A 19,349-nucleotide genomic window follows, 5' to 3' on the forward strand; every position below is an offset into this window, starting at 1 on the left:
GTGCCTTTTTCTGTGATGGTAGATAGTTCTTGGCCACATTTATTGACAAACTATTGACAAAATGAGATATCTAGCTTAAAAGACTATATGTATACAGATGTTTATAGACACAGTGACCTTTAGCTGTGCTGGACTAGCTCTAATATTAGACATCTGCTGACCGTCTGAAGTCTGTCTGCCTCATGGTACTTGCAAACCGCTCTTTAAATACACAGTTTGTGAATTCCCCTTTCTCAAACTAACCTCAGCCAAGTGGGAATTGAGGTGGAGCTGCTGAAGTTTGAAATTAGACCTTATCATGGATGCTACAACATCAGAGAGATACTGTACATGCAGAGCACAACAAGCATTCAGCACACCGTTAAACACAGAAAGAAAATTAGGACCCTAGAAAGACTTGATAACACACAACTAAATAACGCTTAACTAGCTAACCACTTCACCAAATCTTATTACATTATACTAGCTACCACTTTAGTCTAGTCAGTCTTCCAGACATGGCTTTTTATTGCAACTACTGCAAACTTGTGGCACAACAAAAGTAGAAACAATTATTGACAGGGTGTTTTTCCCCTTTTTGACTGAAACCAATCATAGCTAGCAGATTCACATTACTAACATTAATTATGAATTGAAAGGATATAGTGACCAAAACAGTTGGACTTTTTTTTGTCAGTTTACAACATTATACTGGAGAACAAAGACAACTGTGTACAAATATATTTTATATAGCTCAACCTGTACAAAAAAAAATAATAAATAAATAAATAAATAAATAAAAGTGTTTTACCAATGTCTTTGGACTTTTTTTTTTTTTTTTTTTTAAAAAGGTATTTAGAACTATTGCTGAAGTCCAGACTCCTCATTATACTGGCTACAATGTAAAATGAAGGTTAAAAATAGTCATGAAATGTATTCCCACTAAACCCTAACTAACTAACGGACCACAATATAATATTCAGAACTGTCCTTCAGAACAACGATTAATGAAATCCATCACATGGTAACTGACCATTATTCATTTCTGTCCAATGGTGAATGAAATTTTGTCATTGAGGCTACAAGCATATAATTGATAAGGTCTTCTTGAATTATTGTTCACTTTCTGAAGTCAAGTGCAGTTCATCTCAAGCTACGGTAAGAAATCGCCAAACACATTACACAAACATTAAGTATGATTTAAAAAGCAAAGCTCCATCTTCCTTAAACCAATAAAATGATATGGAAGTGTCTGACATGTACAAATTGCATTATATTCAAATAGTCCATCCTGACTTACATGAAAGCAGCTCTGAGACTGAATAAAAGAATAAATGGGTACATGATCACCCCAAGACACTCTTTAACCACTTTGCAGAGTCAAAACCAGCATGAGTAGAATAATTTAATTACTGAATACTGGGTGTGTTACGTTTTGAAAGCCATGCCCGTATTAGTGAACGAAGTCATAGGCTGTGTACGAAATCAAATACTGTGACTGAACCTACTGCATTTGATTCAGTACCTACTGCTCGGCAAATCGCAATCAATCATGCTACACTTAACATGTACTTTTTATCCATTTAAGGGTACATTTAATGTTGTGAGACATCTGTGAATAAAAGTTAGCTTGTCATGATACAGAGAAACCACGAACACAAAGCTGTCCTGTTAAAAAATAATAAATCAAATTTGAAGTTTTGTGGCTTTTAGTATGAATATGTTAGCCTTAAGGTTATCCATAAGCTAGTGTTCTCCAAAACAATTACAAAATTCAAATTTAGAAGATATATGCATTCAAAATGTACAGTCTCTTTCTCTACCACCAATACGAATCAACAGTTTTGATGACATCATTCTGCACTTCAGCTTCTCATCAGATTTTATGTCCAATCAATAGAATTTGAAGTGTCCCGCCCCAACATTATAAAAATCCATGGTACAAACTGTCAGCACAGTTTAGCCCGGGCTGTGAGGTAAGCTATACACTATTGGCTATTTAAAAAGGGGGAGGAGCCACACTATATGTCCCGTCCTGACTACCTGTTTCAGTGGAAATGACATCAAAACATCGAATAATGCGGAGTGTTTCACGGCACTTCACTTCATCGGAAATTAAAGTTAAAGCTTCATCTCTGAGTTTTACAAAGCACTAGCACTGAAGACTCCTTCCAAAAATGCTAAACAAACATCACCTTATAGAAATTTTCAGCAGATCAACAATACCACATGGTCCCCACCCCCCCATTTGTTAAAAGGTCTCAGTGTATGATAACATAGAACAAGCATATTAATATAAATCTATAATTTGTCTTGCAGCTAGCACTACTGTCAGAAAAGAAATTCACACTGTCTGAGCAATCAGAATCGAGAATTCACCAGTGCTTGTAGTGTAAAAGATGTTTAAGCTGGCAAAGAAATATTAACCAAACCATATCAATACTGCACCAAAGTGAGTTTTATCAAATAAAATAGTTTGATCTCACTATAGCAAGAACTGCTGTGTGTCTTTATTTTATAGAGTTTTTTGTGATTGTTGCAGCCCAAAATGCTTGATTTTGCCATGACGCAAAATTTGCGATGCAACTTGTGGAGTTTTTGTGGGTCTTTTGCAGAAAACTACTTGCATTTGGCGAAACTGTTTTACACGGTCTCTTGGCAGTGACATTTTGCATGTGTATTGAAGAGGGCGTTGGCTGAACGTGCATTGTGATGACGTCACATGACTCGTTTTGGCCCGAGTGCTGCTAACGGCTGAAAAAGGACTTTGCTGCTTGCTTGCTGTTGGTTGGGTAAAGGCTCAGTGTGTTGTGGAGCTGAAAGATTCAGTTCCTCAAGAGTGACAGAAGGAAGGTGGCAGGAAGCAAACAGCATGATGCAGAACAGAACCTGTTTCCCATCAGGCTGCATCCGTCCCTTAGCATCTCACAATCAGTATGACCAAAATCTCTCTCTCTCTCTCTCTCTCTCTCTCTCTCTCTCTCTCTCTCTCACACACACACACACACACACACACACACAGCAGTGAGATAGCATCTTTTACTGACAGCAGTCCATCTTCTCAGGTAGAAACAGGAGCTTTTACATGACTGAAGGGCAACTGTAAACATTAATTGAAAGCCATTAGTTTCAACCTTGTTGAGTAACCCTAATCCTGGCACTTGTTCTTACGTAAAGAGGACTGCAAAGCTCAGAGTTAACTGCTTTACCCCAGGTTAGCATTGACGTCCAGGGGAAGATATCTTCAAAAGGGAAATATTAACTTTAAAAGGAAATAAAGTATAACGAGAAGCTAAACCTAAGGCCAGATGAGACTACCTATCGATTCATCAATAATTTATCATGTGTCAGAAGTGCGTCTGGAAACAGCCCAAAACACGGTTTTCACTGTGTGCTCATCTGAGAAAGATCAACTAACTCAATTTCAACTATCAAAACAGCGCTGGTCCATGAATGGTAGACCTAATGCCTGATTTACTGAATTCACGGTGCAGTCATAGCAGAAACATTTACAAAGAAAAGCTCACACATGTGAAAGCAGTGTCAGGAAGCCTGAGTAAATCTGCAAAATTCTTACAGACTGATCTTGCTAGAGAGGAACACCTTAACCTACATACATGCTGATGACTATGTGAAATTTATTGGCATGAAATTTCCTTTCAATTTTACCACTACAGAACTTTTATAGACTATGGAAGCACATATTTGCTAGCAAACACTGCTGGGTTAATTATTCAAAAAACAATCCACTACAGATGACTAATTACTACTTTAAAATTGTAATCTGTTTACATTACTGATTACTACATTTACAACGTAATCAGATTACTAATTACTTTACTTTCAAAACCTATCAAACCTATACAAATACACTACAAAATATTCATTAAAGCACATGCTCATTGCTCATTAACTGAAGCAGCCGTCAGGGGCGTGAGCTGGACTGTTAATCATCCGGGGCTGAGCCCAGATTCTTCTCCATGCATTTATTCCAGCTCATCAAGTAGGCCAAGTTTTGTTTTATGGACGCTGAGGTAACTTAGCTGTCAATGTATGGCATGATCAGAAAAAGTTTATCATAAAACTTGCCTCGGGTATAATCACTGTTTGTAGAGCTGCCAGACTGATCAAATATAAAACTTTTCTAACTAGACTACTTGTGTCACTAGCCAAGGGGAGGCACAGCTAAACTCTCATTGTATGGGTTACAAAATACATTATCTTTCCTTATGCTCTGCTCAGATCATGTTCACATAACTTGGAAGTCATATAGACATTTACACACCTTGTTTTCCTGCTCAGCATCAGAGGATGTTACTTTCAGTTTCAACCCCTTTACTGGTTTAAAAAATAAATAAATAAATAAAAAACATCACAACAACGACGTATATCCATTTTTCCTCACACTGATTGTGTGAGCTAGGGTTTGGGAGAATTGAGACCTGTCAGCCAATAAGACACGAGTGTTTCCACATATTTTCCTGTAAATACTGTCTGATTGGTCTCACCTCCATTCACTAAAGATGGAAAATTAACAACACCGTCTTCTTTTACTGACGTTCAGTTACGAAGTGACAAATCACTCCAAGTGGAGAAGTATTCGGGGCTAAAGAAAAAAATCTTCAGGGCTACATCCCCCAATGCCCAGCCACGCCCCGGCAGCTGCGCAAAACCTGATTTATTTATTTATTTTTAATGCATTTTACTTAATACTGTTTTCTTAACAATTAATTTGTAACACAAGTAATGTAACTGACATCAGTAACTGCAATCAAATTACATAAATTTATAATGTAATCCGCTACATTACTGTGTTATCAGAAAACTTCATTAGATTACAGTAACGCGTTACAATACCCAACTCTGCTAGCCAAAGTGTGGTATTGTGCAAAAACATTTTTAGCACCAAGGATTTATGTTACAGTTACATCCAACTAAGAACATGAAACAAATTCAAAATATGTTGATTGACTGCATGAAAACATCTCAAGTGTTGGACTTTGTTTATATATATAAAAAAAAAAACCTAACTAATCATCATGCAGAATGTGTAGCCAACATTTAGCTACTAACTATTCAAGTTGTTTTGGCTAAATAGCTGGAACGTGTGGGCTATTTTGCTAACAGTCTGCTTAGCAGGTTTTAGTCTTCTGAGCCCGATAAGTGCCAACAGCATAGTCCATTTCAGCATATGGATTCCTATTTGTTATTTTATTTTTTGGACCTCAATCTGCTTCTGTTGAGGGCTAGCTTCACTAGCATGCTAGTATTTGTGGACACTTCATAGGTGGACACAGTGGCATATTTCCTGGCTAGCTAATAATCAAAACAACTAAAACATCTCATACATCTTACTTGTAAATATCTTCGGCTTAAAGCTGATTTCACAACATAATCATAAACAATAGCCAAACGTTCTCTCATGTTTTGACAGTACGGACTTGCGGCGGACATTTCTCAGGAATCTAGATATGGGAAACTTACTTAAAAACAAAACACATACAGGCCAGAGTGAGAACGCTGCTCAGAGCTTGTCGAGAATGTTGCTCATAATGTTTCAGGTATGTGGGACAAATCCACAACACAGCAGCTCACAGAGAGAACACACTGGTCAGCACTGTCAGGCAAATTCTCTTGAGGAGGAAAGACGTATCGGAGACAGATTTCTTAAAGAGACATTTCATTCTGAATCCAAAAGGTACTGTTTAAATGTGAACTCTGAAAATCCCAAACACATGAAAGAAGCAGTGTTTTTTTTTTAACCAGTGTTAAATCCTGTCAGTCTCATAGAAATATATTCCAAATAGATAAATAAATCCAAAGCAAGAATTATGTGTCATTGCATTAATCTGTGTCAAAGGCTAGCTGCATGTACATCCCACTACTAACCTGCACATGGTAGTGAAAGTTCAACAGCTTTTCAACACAACACTGTGGTAAATGATTTGATTCTGTAAGGTTTCGAAATTAAGAAAACAAGTTTCACATCCTCAACTTGTAGAAAAGTCAGGTTTAAAAAAGAGTGCGATTTGGAGATATTTCAAAACCAGTGGTGGATAACGGTTAAACAGTTTTATGGTATGTAAGGTATTTTTACCTTCACAGCGGTGCAGTATGGGGTTGTACAACACTGGTCTATAATTATAAGTGCTACAACTAATATTTTTGTGCATGTTTGTAATGAAAATTAATTGAGATTCAGACAATGATGATGACAACGGCATCAACCCCAACAATACAAGAGCTACAGTTAATGTACATTACAAGCAACAGAATGGAGAGAAAATGTGATCTCAGTAACTATGACAAGGGCAGTGGTAGATCAGTGGTTAAGACATTGGACTACTGATCATATGGTCATGAGTTCAAACCCCAGCACTGCCAAGCTGTCACTGTTGGGCCCTCAAGCAAGACCCTTAACTGCTCAGTTGTATAAATGAGATAAATGTAAGTCACTCTGGATAAGGGTGTCTGCCAAATGCCATAAATGTAAATGTAATGCAAATGACAAGGGCTTCATCTCAATCAGCTACCTAGGTCGTATTTTGTGCTTAAAATGGCCAACTCCCTGATCAGTGCTCTGACTACTGAACTACAAGAGCTGGTTCAGACACATCCGATGGCATGGGTTTTGGTGACAGATGGGCTGATTTGAGTATTTCAGAAACTGGAAATCAATCCAAGGATCTCCTCTGATTTATACGCACAACCATCTCTAGAGAAGGGGTCTTCAACCTTATCCACCAAGGGCCAGACTGGCGGCAGGCTTTCATTCCAGCCAAATAGGAGGCACACTTGATGGTTGATTGCAGACAAAGATGAACTGATTAAACAAGTGGAATCAGGTGTGGCTCCTGTTTTGTTGGAATGAAAGCCTGCTGCCAGTCCAGCCCTTTGCAGATAAGATTGAAGAATGCTGTAGAGTTCACACAGAGGAAAGACGTCAGAGGAGAATGGCCAGACTACTTCGCACTGACAGGAAAGTTACAATAACTTGAATAATCACTCTTTACAACCATGGTGAGCAGATAAGCATCTCAGAATACATAACACATCGATGCTTGTGGCAAAGGCCCACATCAGGTTCCACTCATCAGCCAAGAACAGGAATCTGAGGTTACAGTGGACACAGGTTCATGGAAATACGTTGCTTGGTCGGTTTCCAATGTGCCATTTAATTTTATGTGAAGAGACATAAAGCAGCTGACTTGGCAAATCTTTCTGGGTTTTCCATTGTACTTGATGGAATTGAAATTAGACACCACTGAGCAGAGAAGTGATTCTAGACCATGCTCCAAACCAAATACCATCAGTCAAAATGGTACAGCACTATACAATTTATAAAGCTGTGGCAGGCAATTCAATTTAGTACAGTAGTATGCAGCCCTAGTGTTCTTACAAAATTGCACTCGTCTGAAATTAATGGCAAACTTAGACAATTTTGTGATGATTGTATTTGATCAATCTGCACTTTATCCAGCTCCACTAACTGTTCAATGATCATGCTACTCAGACAAGAACGACAAAATTCAATAGAGGTGTAGTCAGAAGACTGTAATAATAATAATGACAAATTGTGGGATCATTGACTGTGCTATAGGAGATCAGATTTTCCCCTCGCTGCTATCCTGACTTGAAGCCAAGAGCATCCACCCCACTGGTTCCCCAGCACGAGGAAGGAAGCACAATCTTTTGATGTCACCAGAGAAAGCTTTACATAGAAAAGCCTTTTTTTTTCCTAGCCAGATCTAGGGTGGAGGTTAATGCATACCACACAAAAGGTACTAGTAAGAGTAGAAGGCTCCTAACGTACCACTGCAGCGATGTTCCCAATCATACTTAATCGACACTAATGTATTCAAATGTACGGTCAGCTCAAATGCAAAATGAACAGCATATGACCGCTCTATTTTTGCTCTGACTGCGTTGATGTAATTAACTCGATGGTTCTCTATTTATAGATAACTTAATAGCAAAAGCCCTTACATTTAAACACCAGGAGGGTCACATTAAACCGTACATGTATTCACTTAATCAATATGCATACTGTATACCTGCAGTGTGAGCTAAAATTCAACCCGGATCAAATACTGCACTTCAGTGCAAGCCATATGCAGATAAGGCTGGACGATATGACAAAAATATCATATCACGATACTTGAGGACATTTCTACAATACAAGATGCACATCACAATATATAATTTACCTATCAAACTGCCTGCAAAACATTAGAAAAATAAGCAAATAATGTTAAACGATACTTTTCTTTAACACCTACAAAGACCAAGAAGATGAAGTTAAAAATAAATTACGTCAAATCAACAACATCCATTCGGTACCATTTCATTTGTAATTATTAAAAACGTATTATTTTTTTAAAACATCACCGTACCAACGATATCTCAGAAAAGTGTAGCATGATATCAATATTATATCGATATCTCACACAGCCCTACATGTAGAATATTAAATGTATAAGAGTTTGCCTTAGTATCACTGACATTGCTGAATATTGCTATATGTACTACATTCCCTAGTGATGCTCAGCAACATATTGTGAAAAATATCCATCTGACGTGTACAAAAACGTCATACTGGTGGCATGATGTTCCGCATGTCCACTGGTTTCCTCCTACCTCGCAAAAACATGCCTGTAGGTGAATCGGCTACACTAATTCGTACCAAGGTATGAATAAGTGTGTAAATATGTGTATGGTGCTCTGCGACAAACCGGCATCCCATTAGGTGTACATTCCTGACTCGTGCCCAATCTTCCCGGATCGATGTAGCCCTGACCAGGGTTAAGTGGTTACAGGAAACGGATGGATGGATGAAAATACCATACTGTGGTACATATATTATGTATTGGGATTGCAATATGCCTTGCATGGTATTAGAATTGACAAGCCCCTGATGTGACACGGTTAAAGAATGGAAGGAGCAAAAGTTCTGCTCCTAAGGCCATACAGACTTCATATAAATCCATAATGAACTTTTTCACACTATCTGTTGTTACCCAGATGAGGATGGGTTCCCTTCTAGTCGGGTTCCTCTCAAGGTTTCTTCCTCTTAAAACATCTTAGGGAGTTTTTCCTTGCCACCGTCGCCACTCAGTGGCTTGCTCAGTTGGGATAAATTCACACCTTTAATATCTGTATACCGTGTTGATATTTCTGTAAAGCTGCTTTGAGACAATGTCTATTGTAAAAAGCGCTATACAAATAAAATTGAATTGAATTGAATTGAATTCTGCTTGTTGGATCGTGTGAAAGCCATGATTCATCAAAAACACCCACAAACACACTCATCTGGAACATCTGCAGCTGATCATCAGGATGCTTTCAGCTCAAATGGACAAAGGCCTTCAATACCAATCATGCCAAAGCTCATATCGTGAGAAGGATTAAGAAACAATATATTATCCAGCAGGGGGCATGGTGGCTTAGGCGGCTTTCACACTGGCAGTTTAGTCCGAAACAGAGCACGGTTTGCATGAAAAATTGGTAATGTGAATGCTGTCATGCGGACCGGGAAGCGCACTGCGGTACTGAACCCTGTACGAGGTGATCCGAGCTCGGTTGCACTGGAACTGTGCGACGATTCCCCTGAATGTGAACTCAACTTGTATTCGGGTCCATACTTGTTCTGGAAGTAAAGTAACCTGCGCGTGTGTTTTAGCCGATGATGATGACATACGTTTCCACAACACGTGTACCATAAGTGGCAGGGGAACATTGTGGGACACAGAAGAGGTCCACTGCTACGCATAATAGCAAGAAAAGACATTTAACATTTATGGCATTTGGCAAACACCCTAATCCAGAGCGACTTACATTTATCTCATTTATACATCGGAGCAATTGAGGGTTAAGGGCCTTGCTCAAGGGCCCAACAGTGGTAGCTTGGCAGTGCTTGGGCTTTAACTCCTGACTTTCTGATCAGTAACACAGAGCCTTTAACCATTGAGCCACCACTGGCCACAAAAAATAGGGTGAGTTGTGTAGGTCTGTCACGATAACAACTTTCGTCGAATGATATATTTTCCCAGAAATAAATGTGATAAATGATATTCTATGAACATTTTATGCCACTGATATTTGAAACACTAGAATGATTCTTTCTAGATTTTTCTTCTTCAGTAAACATTGCAAATGCAGTGTTAATATCTTGTTGTTTTTGATTAAAATTGAAATATTACTTTTTGTTTATATCAATTATATCATTTTAAACAACACTGATAGTGTCTGTTTTTGTGATGTAGCTGCGAGAAATTCTGAATGGCCGGTAAAAAATTAGTTTTTTTAATAAAAATTACCAGCCACTGTGGCAGGTGGAGGAAAATAAAATTCATATCAGACTCTGGTTGGCACCCGTCCAGGGTGCCCCCGTCCACCTTGTGTAGGATAAGCAGTACAAACGGACGGAAGGAAGGAAGGAAGGAAGGAGAGAAGGAGAGATGGATGGAAGGAGAGAAGGAGAGATGGACGGAAGGAAGGAAAGATGGATGGATGGAAGGAAGGAAGGATGTCGCAGCGTTCCTGCTGCAGTATCCACCAACACAAACACACATGACGCATGGATCTTTTCATTTGAACAAATCCAGGACTCCATAACACACACCACTAGTGTGTAAAGAGAAATTCAGCACAGATCTACAGCTGTGTCTGAATCACAGAGAAACAATGACCAGACGAGCTCGACATACCCGTCCTGCTTTCACTAAGCTTGTGTAATTGCGCTTTTCGATGATTAGTTGTAACGTGTCGCGCCTTTATCACGCCATGCAGATACTGATGACACGCACAGCACCAACCAGAGAACATCTCTGGATCAACGCAACTTTGTTTTCAGAGGAAAGTATGAAGTAGCCAAGACTCCATTAAAACTCCATTAAATCTCCATTAAAAGAGGAGCTGATTAAGATTAGCCCCCAGATGCTTTTAACATCGTGATTACACATAGCTGAAACTCTAGAGAAAATACACATAGCTGAAACTCCAGAGAACTTCTAGAGCAGTATGATCAACATTAGGAACAAATCGCCACGTGGTGAAGCTGAAATCCAGAAGATCTGGTCCTTTTCTTCAGATCATCAGGGGGCTGAAGGGAAGACTGATTTCTCAAGACTTACGTGTTTGTGTCTGGATTAGTCCACTAAGATCTTCACGATCCATGTTTCTCTGTCGATCAGACGGACTGTCGCTAGTGTATTCTCCTGAACTGTATACTCATTCCTCCGAAATAAAAAAGGAAGAAGAGATAAACCCAGTGGGCTCTCTCCGTCTCTCCAGCCCCCTGTCCCACAGCACACAAAATCTCAGCTCAGGAGAGGGGAAACCTGTCGATTTAGTAAAAACCCGACACTGCTCTCGACTTAGAAGGGTCTTAAAACGAAGTTCAGGACCAAACGCGCGCGCGCGCGCGCGCACACGCACACACACACACACACACACACACACACATACATACATACACACACTTCTCACACAACAGCTGATTATATGATTGCTCGCAGTAAACGTCGCCCCACAGCCAAAGCCGGAATCGGACCGTGCCATTGTTGCTCAGAGGGAAGCATTCTTAGCCGCGTTGACTTCTTTATCACGAACTGACCTTGTGACACGGTTTATATTCTGCATTTAAATCCATATAGTAATATACTGTCTTATTTTGATACGTCGGCTAGAGGATAATGTTTTATCGTGTCCCGACGTCTTGTAGTTTTTACACGATACCCCTGCGCTCTGCTTGCGGTGGATCTTACCCAGGAGCCCCACTTTCAAACCTTGTAGGCGCTTTTTTAACACTGCCATGTCAGATAGTGTACAGGTAGCTGTCGGCTACAAGAATATAACTTGTAGAATATAATGTTAAATAAGCATTTATAATTAAAAAAAATCATTACATATGAAAGTATATTACCATGGAAATACATGTAACGTTGAATTAGATTAGAACAAGGCTAATTAGCTCAGATACTATGAATGCCAAACTGGCGTCCAAAAAAAAAAAAACACAATGACTGTCCAATTACTCGTAATATTCTTGTCAAAGACATGTAGGTTGCATTAAAACAAATATTTTAATGCAACCAAAGTAATAAGCTCTCAAAAACATAAAAAGCAGGGTTATTATGAGAGGGTTGGTGAATGATGAGGGTTGGTGGATGTAGCCAGGAAGGTCTTATACTCTTAGATCACTTGCTATTAATAAATAGCTTTATTTATTTATTAGCTTTAGGTAAATAGCTATTTGCTATTTTGATCATTTTATGCAGATAGTATTTCTAAATTTTCACAAATCTCCATAGCTCACACTGACTATGTTTACATGCACATCGGTATTCCAGTATTAATGGGAAAAGATTGCAATCAGATCGCCTGAATCAGATTAAGACAATATTCTGATTCCCACCACTGGAATATGTCTGTTTTTATCAGACATTTGTTGCATGTAAACACAGTATTCAGAAAATCCACTGAAAGAAGATGTATGGCAGCTCAGGCATACTTACAACAACCATGAATACAGGAATATTCCGACACCTGTATGCATAAAAACATCATATAAGCAACATATTCTGACTATGGCTGCACGCCGAATATAGACCTTAAATGGAAGTTGATGTGCATGTAAACATTTTTCAAATCCATCCATTCGTCTTCCACACTGCTTATCCTACACAAGGTCACAGGGGTCCCAGGGAACTCGGGACTGGGTGCCAACCCATCACCAGACATAATCACACACACAGAGGGACAATTTGGAAATGCCACTCAGCATCCAACACATGTCTTTGGACTGGACGCATGGGGAAAACATGCAAACTCAACACAGAGAGGGTGGAGGAGGGACTCAAACCCCCAACCCCAGAGATGCAAGGCAAACACGCTAACCATGAAGCCACCGTGCCTCCACAGTTTTCAGATATCAAGCTATATGTTAGCACCTCTTATAGCACATGAAAACTGGACTGTGTATACTTTTTGTGGACTGTGTATACAATGTACTGTCATTGCTAGGTGTATTTCCAGTAGCCCCGATACATTCAGAAAAGCATTTCTGTTCAAACAAATCAAACTAAACCATGACACTGTTTGTCACCTGTAGACCACAACAGAAACAGACATGGCTGCGATATGATGAGGGGGAGGAAAATGGCATATTTGAGAGGGGACACACTGTCCCGCCAAAGACCCAGTAGGGCTCCTTTGTGCAGCTGTTGGCCCATGCTAACACACAAACCCTAAGAGCCACCTGTCACACATAAGTGGACACAGAAGAGGAGTATGAAGGGGGATGGGGACAAGGACAATCAGGACAAGTGAAAGTGCCGCAGCAGAGACTGGCAGATAGAAAACAATGTTGGTTGTTCCTTGGAAATAAAATGAGAAATAAAATGTCTGATAGATTAAATCTTCACAGTCAAATGCAGATGCTCATTACAATGCCTGGAGCACATCCATATAAGGGCAGAAGTTATTTTATTTTATTTTATTTTATTTTAACCTAGCCATAACATCTAACTTTAATTCCATGCATAAATAGTGGAACATAATTTGCAACTCTCTGGAAATGTAAATGCAGTTAACCTTTAATGTGATTACTAATCCATGAGCTTTATTTTAACAATATCTTGAACAAAAACCATTCATTATACAGCCTATGAAGGGTGGTATACAGTCATACAACTGTTATCTACAGGATGATATTATACTTTAATAAATACATTCAATATGTTCTAATCTGAACTTGTTTTGTGGTGTAACTGTTCTTAATCTGAAGTTAGTACAGACTTGCCCTTATTAAATACATCATCACCAACTAGTCTTATTTAAACTACAATTTGAGTACAACTTGACTACAATATGAGAGATTTGTACAGTTTGCACCAAAAATATAGACAGATTTTTAAAATAATTATAGTTGTTTATTTCGATATCTTGAAGTCTGTTCATTTTTGCTCCAGAATCCCTGTGTTTTTGTATATTTGGTTACAAATGCTACACAGTAACATTACTTTTAATGAACCCCGGCATTCCAGGAACATTAAAACTGCTCATTCCGTCACATTATTTTAGAAATCAAACCAGAATCTCTAATGAGCTGTAATGCTTAAATGTCATGAAATTGCATCATGATAACAAAATCTCATGGTGTTTCATAATCAGATACTTAGTTAAATGAAATATTGTGCTGCTTTATGATGATGCACAAAATAACACACTCCAGCTGCATCTCATACAGTATTTACAAGAATAAATTCTTTCTTAATTGGTTACATTCAGACTCTTTCTGCCAGTAGGCTTTGATTTGCACTGGTGCCAAGTGTTAAGTGTTAGTTATTGCTTGAAATGATGTAGGATTGTTAAAGAAACCTCACACTGATAAGCTAGACCAATACTGTCTAAAGATGAAAGGACACGGAAGGAAAGAGACAGGAGGGAGTTTATTAAGTATCCAACCATACATGGGTGCACAGGAAAAGTCCACCCCCCCAGAGAAGGAGAGAAGTAGGGGTTCATTTACAAGTGGCAGTCTGTTATTCTCTCTCACTATCTCTCTCTCTCGCTCTCTCTCTTTCTCTCGCTCTCTCTTTCTCTCTCACTAATTATATAGATATGCACACAGGAAGCACATGTACACACACACACACACACACACACACAGGGATGTATGCATCCATTCACAAACACAAGCCGAATTACTTTGTGTGTAATCAGAGTGAACACTGCAGGCCTGAATATGAATACAGAGCAAGAGATCCAGGCTCGAGGTAAACAGCACACACAATAGAGCATGATGTAATCACATGAGCAGTGGAGCAGCCAGCAGAGATTCAGTGAACAACACACTGTGCATAAAAGAGTATCCTGAAACCCTGAAAACACCCCCCACTACTGTCACTGACAAGGAAAGAAAAAAGGGATTTTTATTTTTATATTTTAATTTTTTTTATTTAATTTTTTTTTTAATGGTGGTCAATTTGTCACATTACACAAAACTAAGCTAGAAAGTTTACTTGTAATGTAAATAGAATGAAAAAATGGAAGAGAGACCTCTACATGTCTTAAAAATGTTGAACTGTAGCTCAGATCCTCAACAAAACTGTGATGGGATTATTTCAAAGCAAAGATAACATCCAAAGATCAATGCCGAAACATTGACGTTTCAAAGTACTTTAACAAAATCTGATTACGGGCCATATGTGACATAAGGATAGCAGTTTTAACACTGAAACTCTGTTTATACAGTAAAATAAAGTGGAGCTTAAACATTGAAATAAAGTGCTAAAGCTCAGGTTTAGCATGGGTTTCACTGAAGAATCTTACCTTTTGTGTCATAGAGTCTAGGGGTCACTTTACTGAGTAACCAGGGTCATCGGCGGCCCCTTAATCAAATCACAATGGTGTGAATGCCAAGAATGTCCCCCACGTGTACTAGTTCACTATCCAGGGCCAGGGTAGAGTATCTATTAGAAATGAACTTAGTAGTAAATTCAGACCATGCAGGATTTCGCAGAGGTTTTTTGTGATTGTTGCGATCAGAAATGCTTGATTTTGCTGCGGCTTTTTTCAAAAATTGTGATGCAACATGCGGAGTTTTGTTTTTGTTTTGTTTTTTGCGGAAATTTGAATTGGTGGAATTGCAACTGCGCAAAATTGGTTTGCATGGTCTTTCGCAGTGATGTTTGTTGGTAAATAAGACCTTTTAGCTGTAATCATGCTCAACACACTTGAATTGAAGATGGCTTTGGCTGAATGCACGTTGTGATGACATCACATGATGTGTTTTGGCTCAAATCCGTGAAAATCTGTGGTAATTTGGAAAAATTGCAAGCTCCTCCAAATATCACAGAGTTCGCTTGATTTTGCATTCATTACTGCGATCGCAAAAGTGAGAAATCCTGGAGGGACTGTAAATTTGTAGTAGAGCTGTATGAACCCAGAATTCCTCAGGTCTAATCAGACTTACATGTGAAGAGGGAATACTTTTCTTACTGACATATTTGTTAAGAAGCAATGTGACAGAAAACAGGCTCTAACTATTACACCAAAGTGTAATAATAAATACACATATAATTATATCTGTTAAATTGGCTCACACATGCTGAATACCTGCAATATATTCTGGGTTACCAGTCCCCACATCTCTATACAGGCTTCACTGTATTATTTTATATAGTACAGAATGCAAATAGGATAATAAACACATATCGTTTTGTTTGAATCATGGTCATTCAATAAATTTCACCATTTTACACATGAAACCAAAGATTTTTGTGCCTCTTGTTACAAATCTGTTTCATACTACTCCCAGCCACACATGCACACACACTTTCGGTGAACTTTACAAGTTGTATTTGAGGTCCAGCCCAGCCCAGAACACCTCCTTCTACTCTACTGGCATGCACACAGGCTCCTACCCCCCTCCAGCTTACTATCCTCCCCTTCTACTCTCCTTCATTAACATGATAAATAGAAGGCTGAGTGCACAGAGAGGGAAAAGGACCAACAACCCCCCCGCCTCTAGCAACCGGTGAATGCTTGCAAACTTTTCTCCAATCCCTATAAAAATGTTTCTATTTCAGTTTAGCATGAGGTCCAGGAGGAATTATGGCAGCTTGATGAGAGATCAGACATGCTATTTGCAGCAGTTCCTCTTCAGGAATGGACAAGCAGCTTGGACATGAAATGAAGCCTTTCAGTAAAAGAACTTGACCACTTGTATGTGACACAGTCAGACTGCAGGCTGAAGCTGCATGTGAATAGAGAGCCATGAAGGCCGGCTGTTATTTGACGCTAAATAGATGGACAAGTGGCAGCAGGACACACACAAGCTCAGTGGGTTAAGATCACATTGGATGAAAAGGTCATAGAACAGTTCTGCTTCGCTGCTTTCAATTGCTCACTTTCTCTTTCAAAAATAATGCTAAGACTCAGACTGCTAGTGAAGCACGTAGATGCACTTAAAACAAGCTTACTTGTAAACACAGCAAAAAAACTTCTTGTACAATCCAGAAGAATGCTCAATATAATTGTACATTAGGCTAAACGTCCTGCACACAACACTCAAGCTACTATGACAAAGCAAACCAGTGTATGAAGTGCTGACACCAGCACATGGCCAGAACCACTGAAGCACAGTACCGTTACACACAAATGCTGTGTTCCCATGTGGAGGTTGTGGAGTGAAGCACACTCAAACTGAGACTCTCAGGCAGTGACAGGATCTTTAGCTTCATCTCATCACATTCACTTGCCAAATGGCATTCATGTCATCAGATAGCATTTCCCAGAATTAATAACCGTTAATGATGTCGTTGGTGAACTAAGAGCCATCGTGTGTCTCATCACTGTTATACTCTCGTTGGTGAAACCTGATATAAAATAAGAACCCTAACCCAACCCCCCTAATGAGCACTGACCAAGAAAACACACACACCTCTTTAGGTCAAATATCAATAATATGTATAAAAAAAATTAGGTAGCCTACTATGGTTTTAAAATGCTCATCACTGGGGAGGTATACTCAAACAATACCAAATAAAAAGGGTCTTAATTAGTTTTAATACATTAGTAATATCAACCAAGCACTATCAAAGCACCTTGGTACTTTATTCCCAGATCACCCCAAACGTTATTGTGGATTAACATGGGATTACCTAAAACATCTGATCAGTCTGTGAAATCAGAAGAGTAAATTAACCAGGAACATGTGTTCACAGCAAAAGTTCTAGCACCTCTTACCCATTGCAAATGGTCTTCATCTCTCCATGATACGTTAAAAAAGGTCTAATCTTCAGACCCCCAAAGGAGAAAACCTCTTCTTGCTGAACCCCTTTGACTGAAATCCCCACCATTCCTTATTTAAGGGGTTAGATACACCTCCAGTCGCCAGCAAGCAAAGAGATGACTTGTAGCATAAGCTGAGGCAAAAGCAAGCAGTCCAAAATTACATGAAATAAACAATACTTTCTTCATTTTCTTCAAAATATCTGGACAGGTCCATCATGATAAGCAGCAGCATTTAACAACAACTGGCCTTGCTCAGGCTGAATGGACTATCATCTATAAACTGAATTTGGACTGTAACATTTAAGCCCTTTACAACATTAGAAAAGGCTTTAAATGATTCAAATTATGGGCAGTTTGATTTGAATTTGAAATTGATATGATCAAGTATTACACAAAGTAAAAGAAAATTAAGATCAATAAAAGATTCCAACACCTAACGATCAATAGTAGTCATTTCCATCCATCCATTTATTTTCAATACCACTTATCTTATACAGCTCTCCCAGTATGCTTGGGGCAGAAGGCAGGGGACATCCTGGACTGGTGCCAACCCATTGCAGGGCACAATCACACACTACGGACAATTTGGAAATGCCAATCAGCCTACAACACGTCTTTGGACTGGGGGAGGACACCAGAGTACCCAGAGGAAACCCCCAAGGCACACAGGGCAGAGGTGGGGTTCGAACCCTTAACCCCAGACGTTTGAGGCAAACATACTATCCACTAAGCCATGGTGCCCCCATTGAATGTTTTTCTATTTTTATACTGTGGAATTAGAGTACACTCAGTGATCAAGACCATCAATGCTGTCGTATAACAAGGAGAACAAAGCCACTATCATTACAATGCCTGTTAGACCTGTCATGTGAAACAGACTGCGTGTAAGCAGAGAGCAGAGAGCGCTGACTCAGATGCCAAGCCCAGACACCAACACATTCTTGCAGGTACACCTTATTATGTCTCATCTCTATTCCATCACATGACACTCATAACCCAGCCCGAATTCTTGCTTTCTGGCACATGGTAAAACACCTCCTTATTGCCAGTCAGCTGAGTGATAACACTGCTGGATAAAGTCCAGAGCCAGCAATGAGCGGACACGGAGACACAGCAGTCCACAGACGTGAAAGCCTTACTGTCCTACCTCTGTAACACAGTGTGTGTGGAATTAACTCATTGTATACACAATGGCAGGTAAAAAAAAAAAGCTGGATCTAACAGGCACCATGACTGAGGCAAAGTAGACGTACTATAAACACCAGAAGTGAAGCGTGTTGCCTTGCACCCTCACCTGGTGGATTCATGTAAGTACACAAGGCAAATGGTTTTTCAGAAATAAGTAAAGATCCGGTAAAAAAAAAAAAAAAAAAAATTAAAATTTTTTTTTTTAAAAAAACATCAAAAGAAAAATGAGTACAACCTAAGAACACCATGCAAATTCCAACATCCAGATTTCTTCCTGGTGTCTCTCCTCATTTCTTTAGTGAACAGACAAGCATGCACTAGTCCACTGTCCCAACATGTCTCCTGTCATGTCGTAACAATACAATGAGGTAAATAAGTAATGG

General features: G+C 39.2%; 1 protein-coding gene across 5 annotated transcripts in view; it reads right to left on the reverse strand.

Moving 5' to 3' along the window:
• Positions 1-11,995, reverse strand: part of map7d1a (MAP7 domain containing 1a) — a 50,859-nt gene extending 38,864 nt beyond the window's left edge. For 2 of the 5 annotated variants that reach the window (XM_053632215.1, XM_053632207.1), the window contains exon 1: positions 11,112-11,995. In XM_053632215.1, coding sequence (XP_053488190.1) covers positions 11,112-11,154 — 43 coding nt within the window. In that variant the 5' untranslated portion in view covers positions 11,155-11,995. The remainder of the gene's footprint in view (positions 1-11,111) is intronic. The other 3 variants (XM_053632222.1, XM_053632231.1, XM_053632240.1) reach the window with 3 other exon arrangements.
• Between the last annotated feature and the right edge of the window lie 7,354 nt (positions 11,996-19,349).

Source organism: Ictalurus furcatus, chromosome 1, assembly GCF_023375685.1.
Source record: "Ictalurus furcatus strain D&B chromosome 1, Billie_1.0, whole genome shotgun sequence".
NCBI classification, from domain to species: Eukaryota; Metazoa; Chordata; class Actinopteri; order Siluriformes; family Ictaluridae; genus Ictalurus; species Ictalurus furcatus.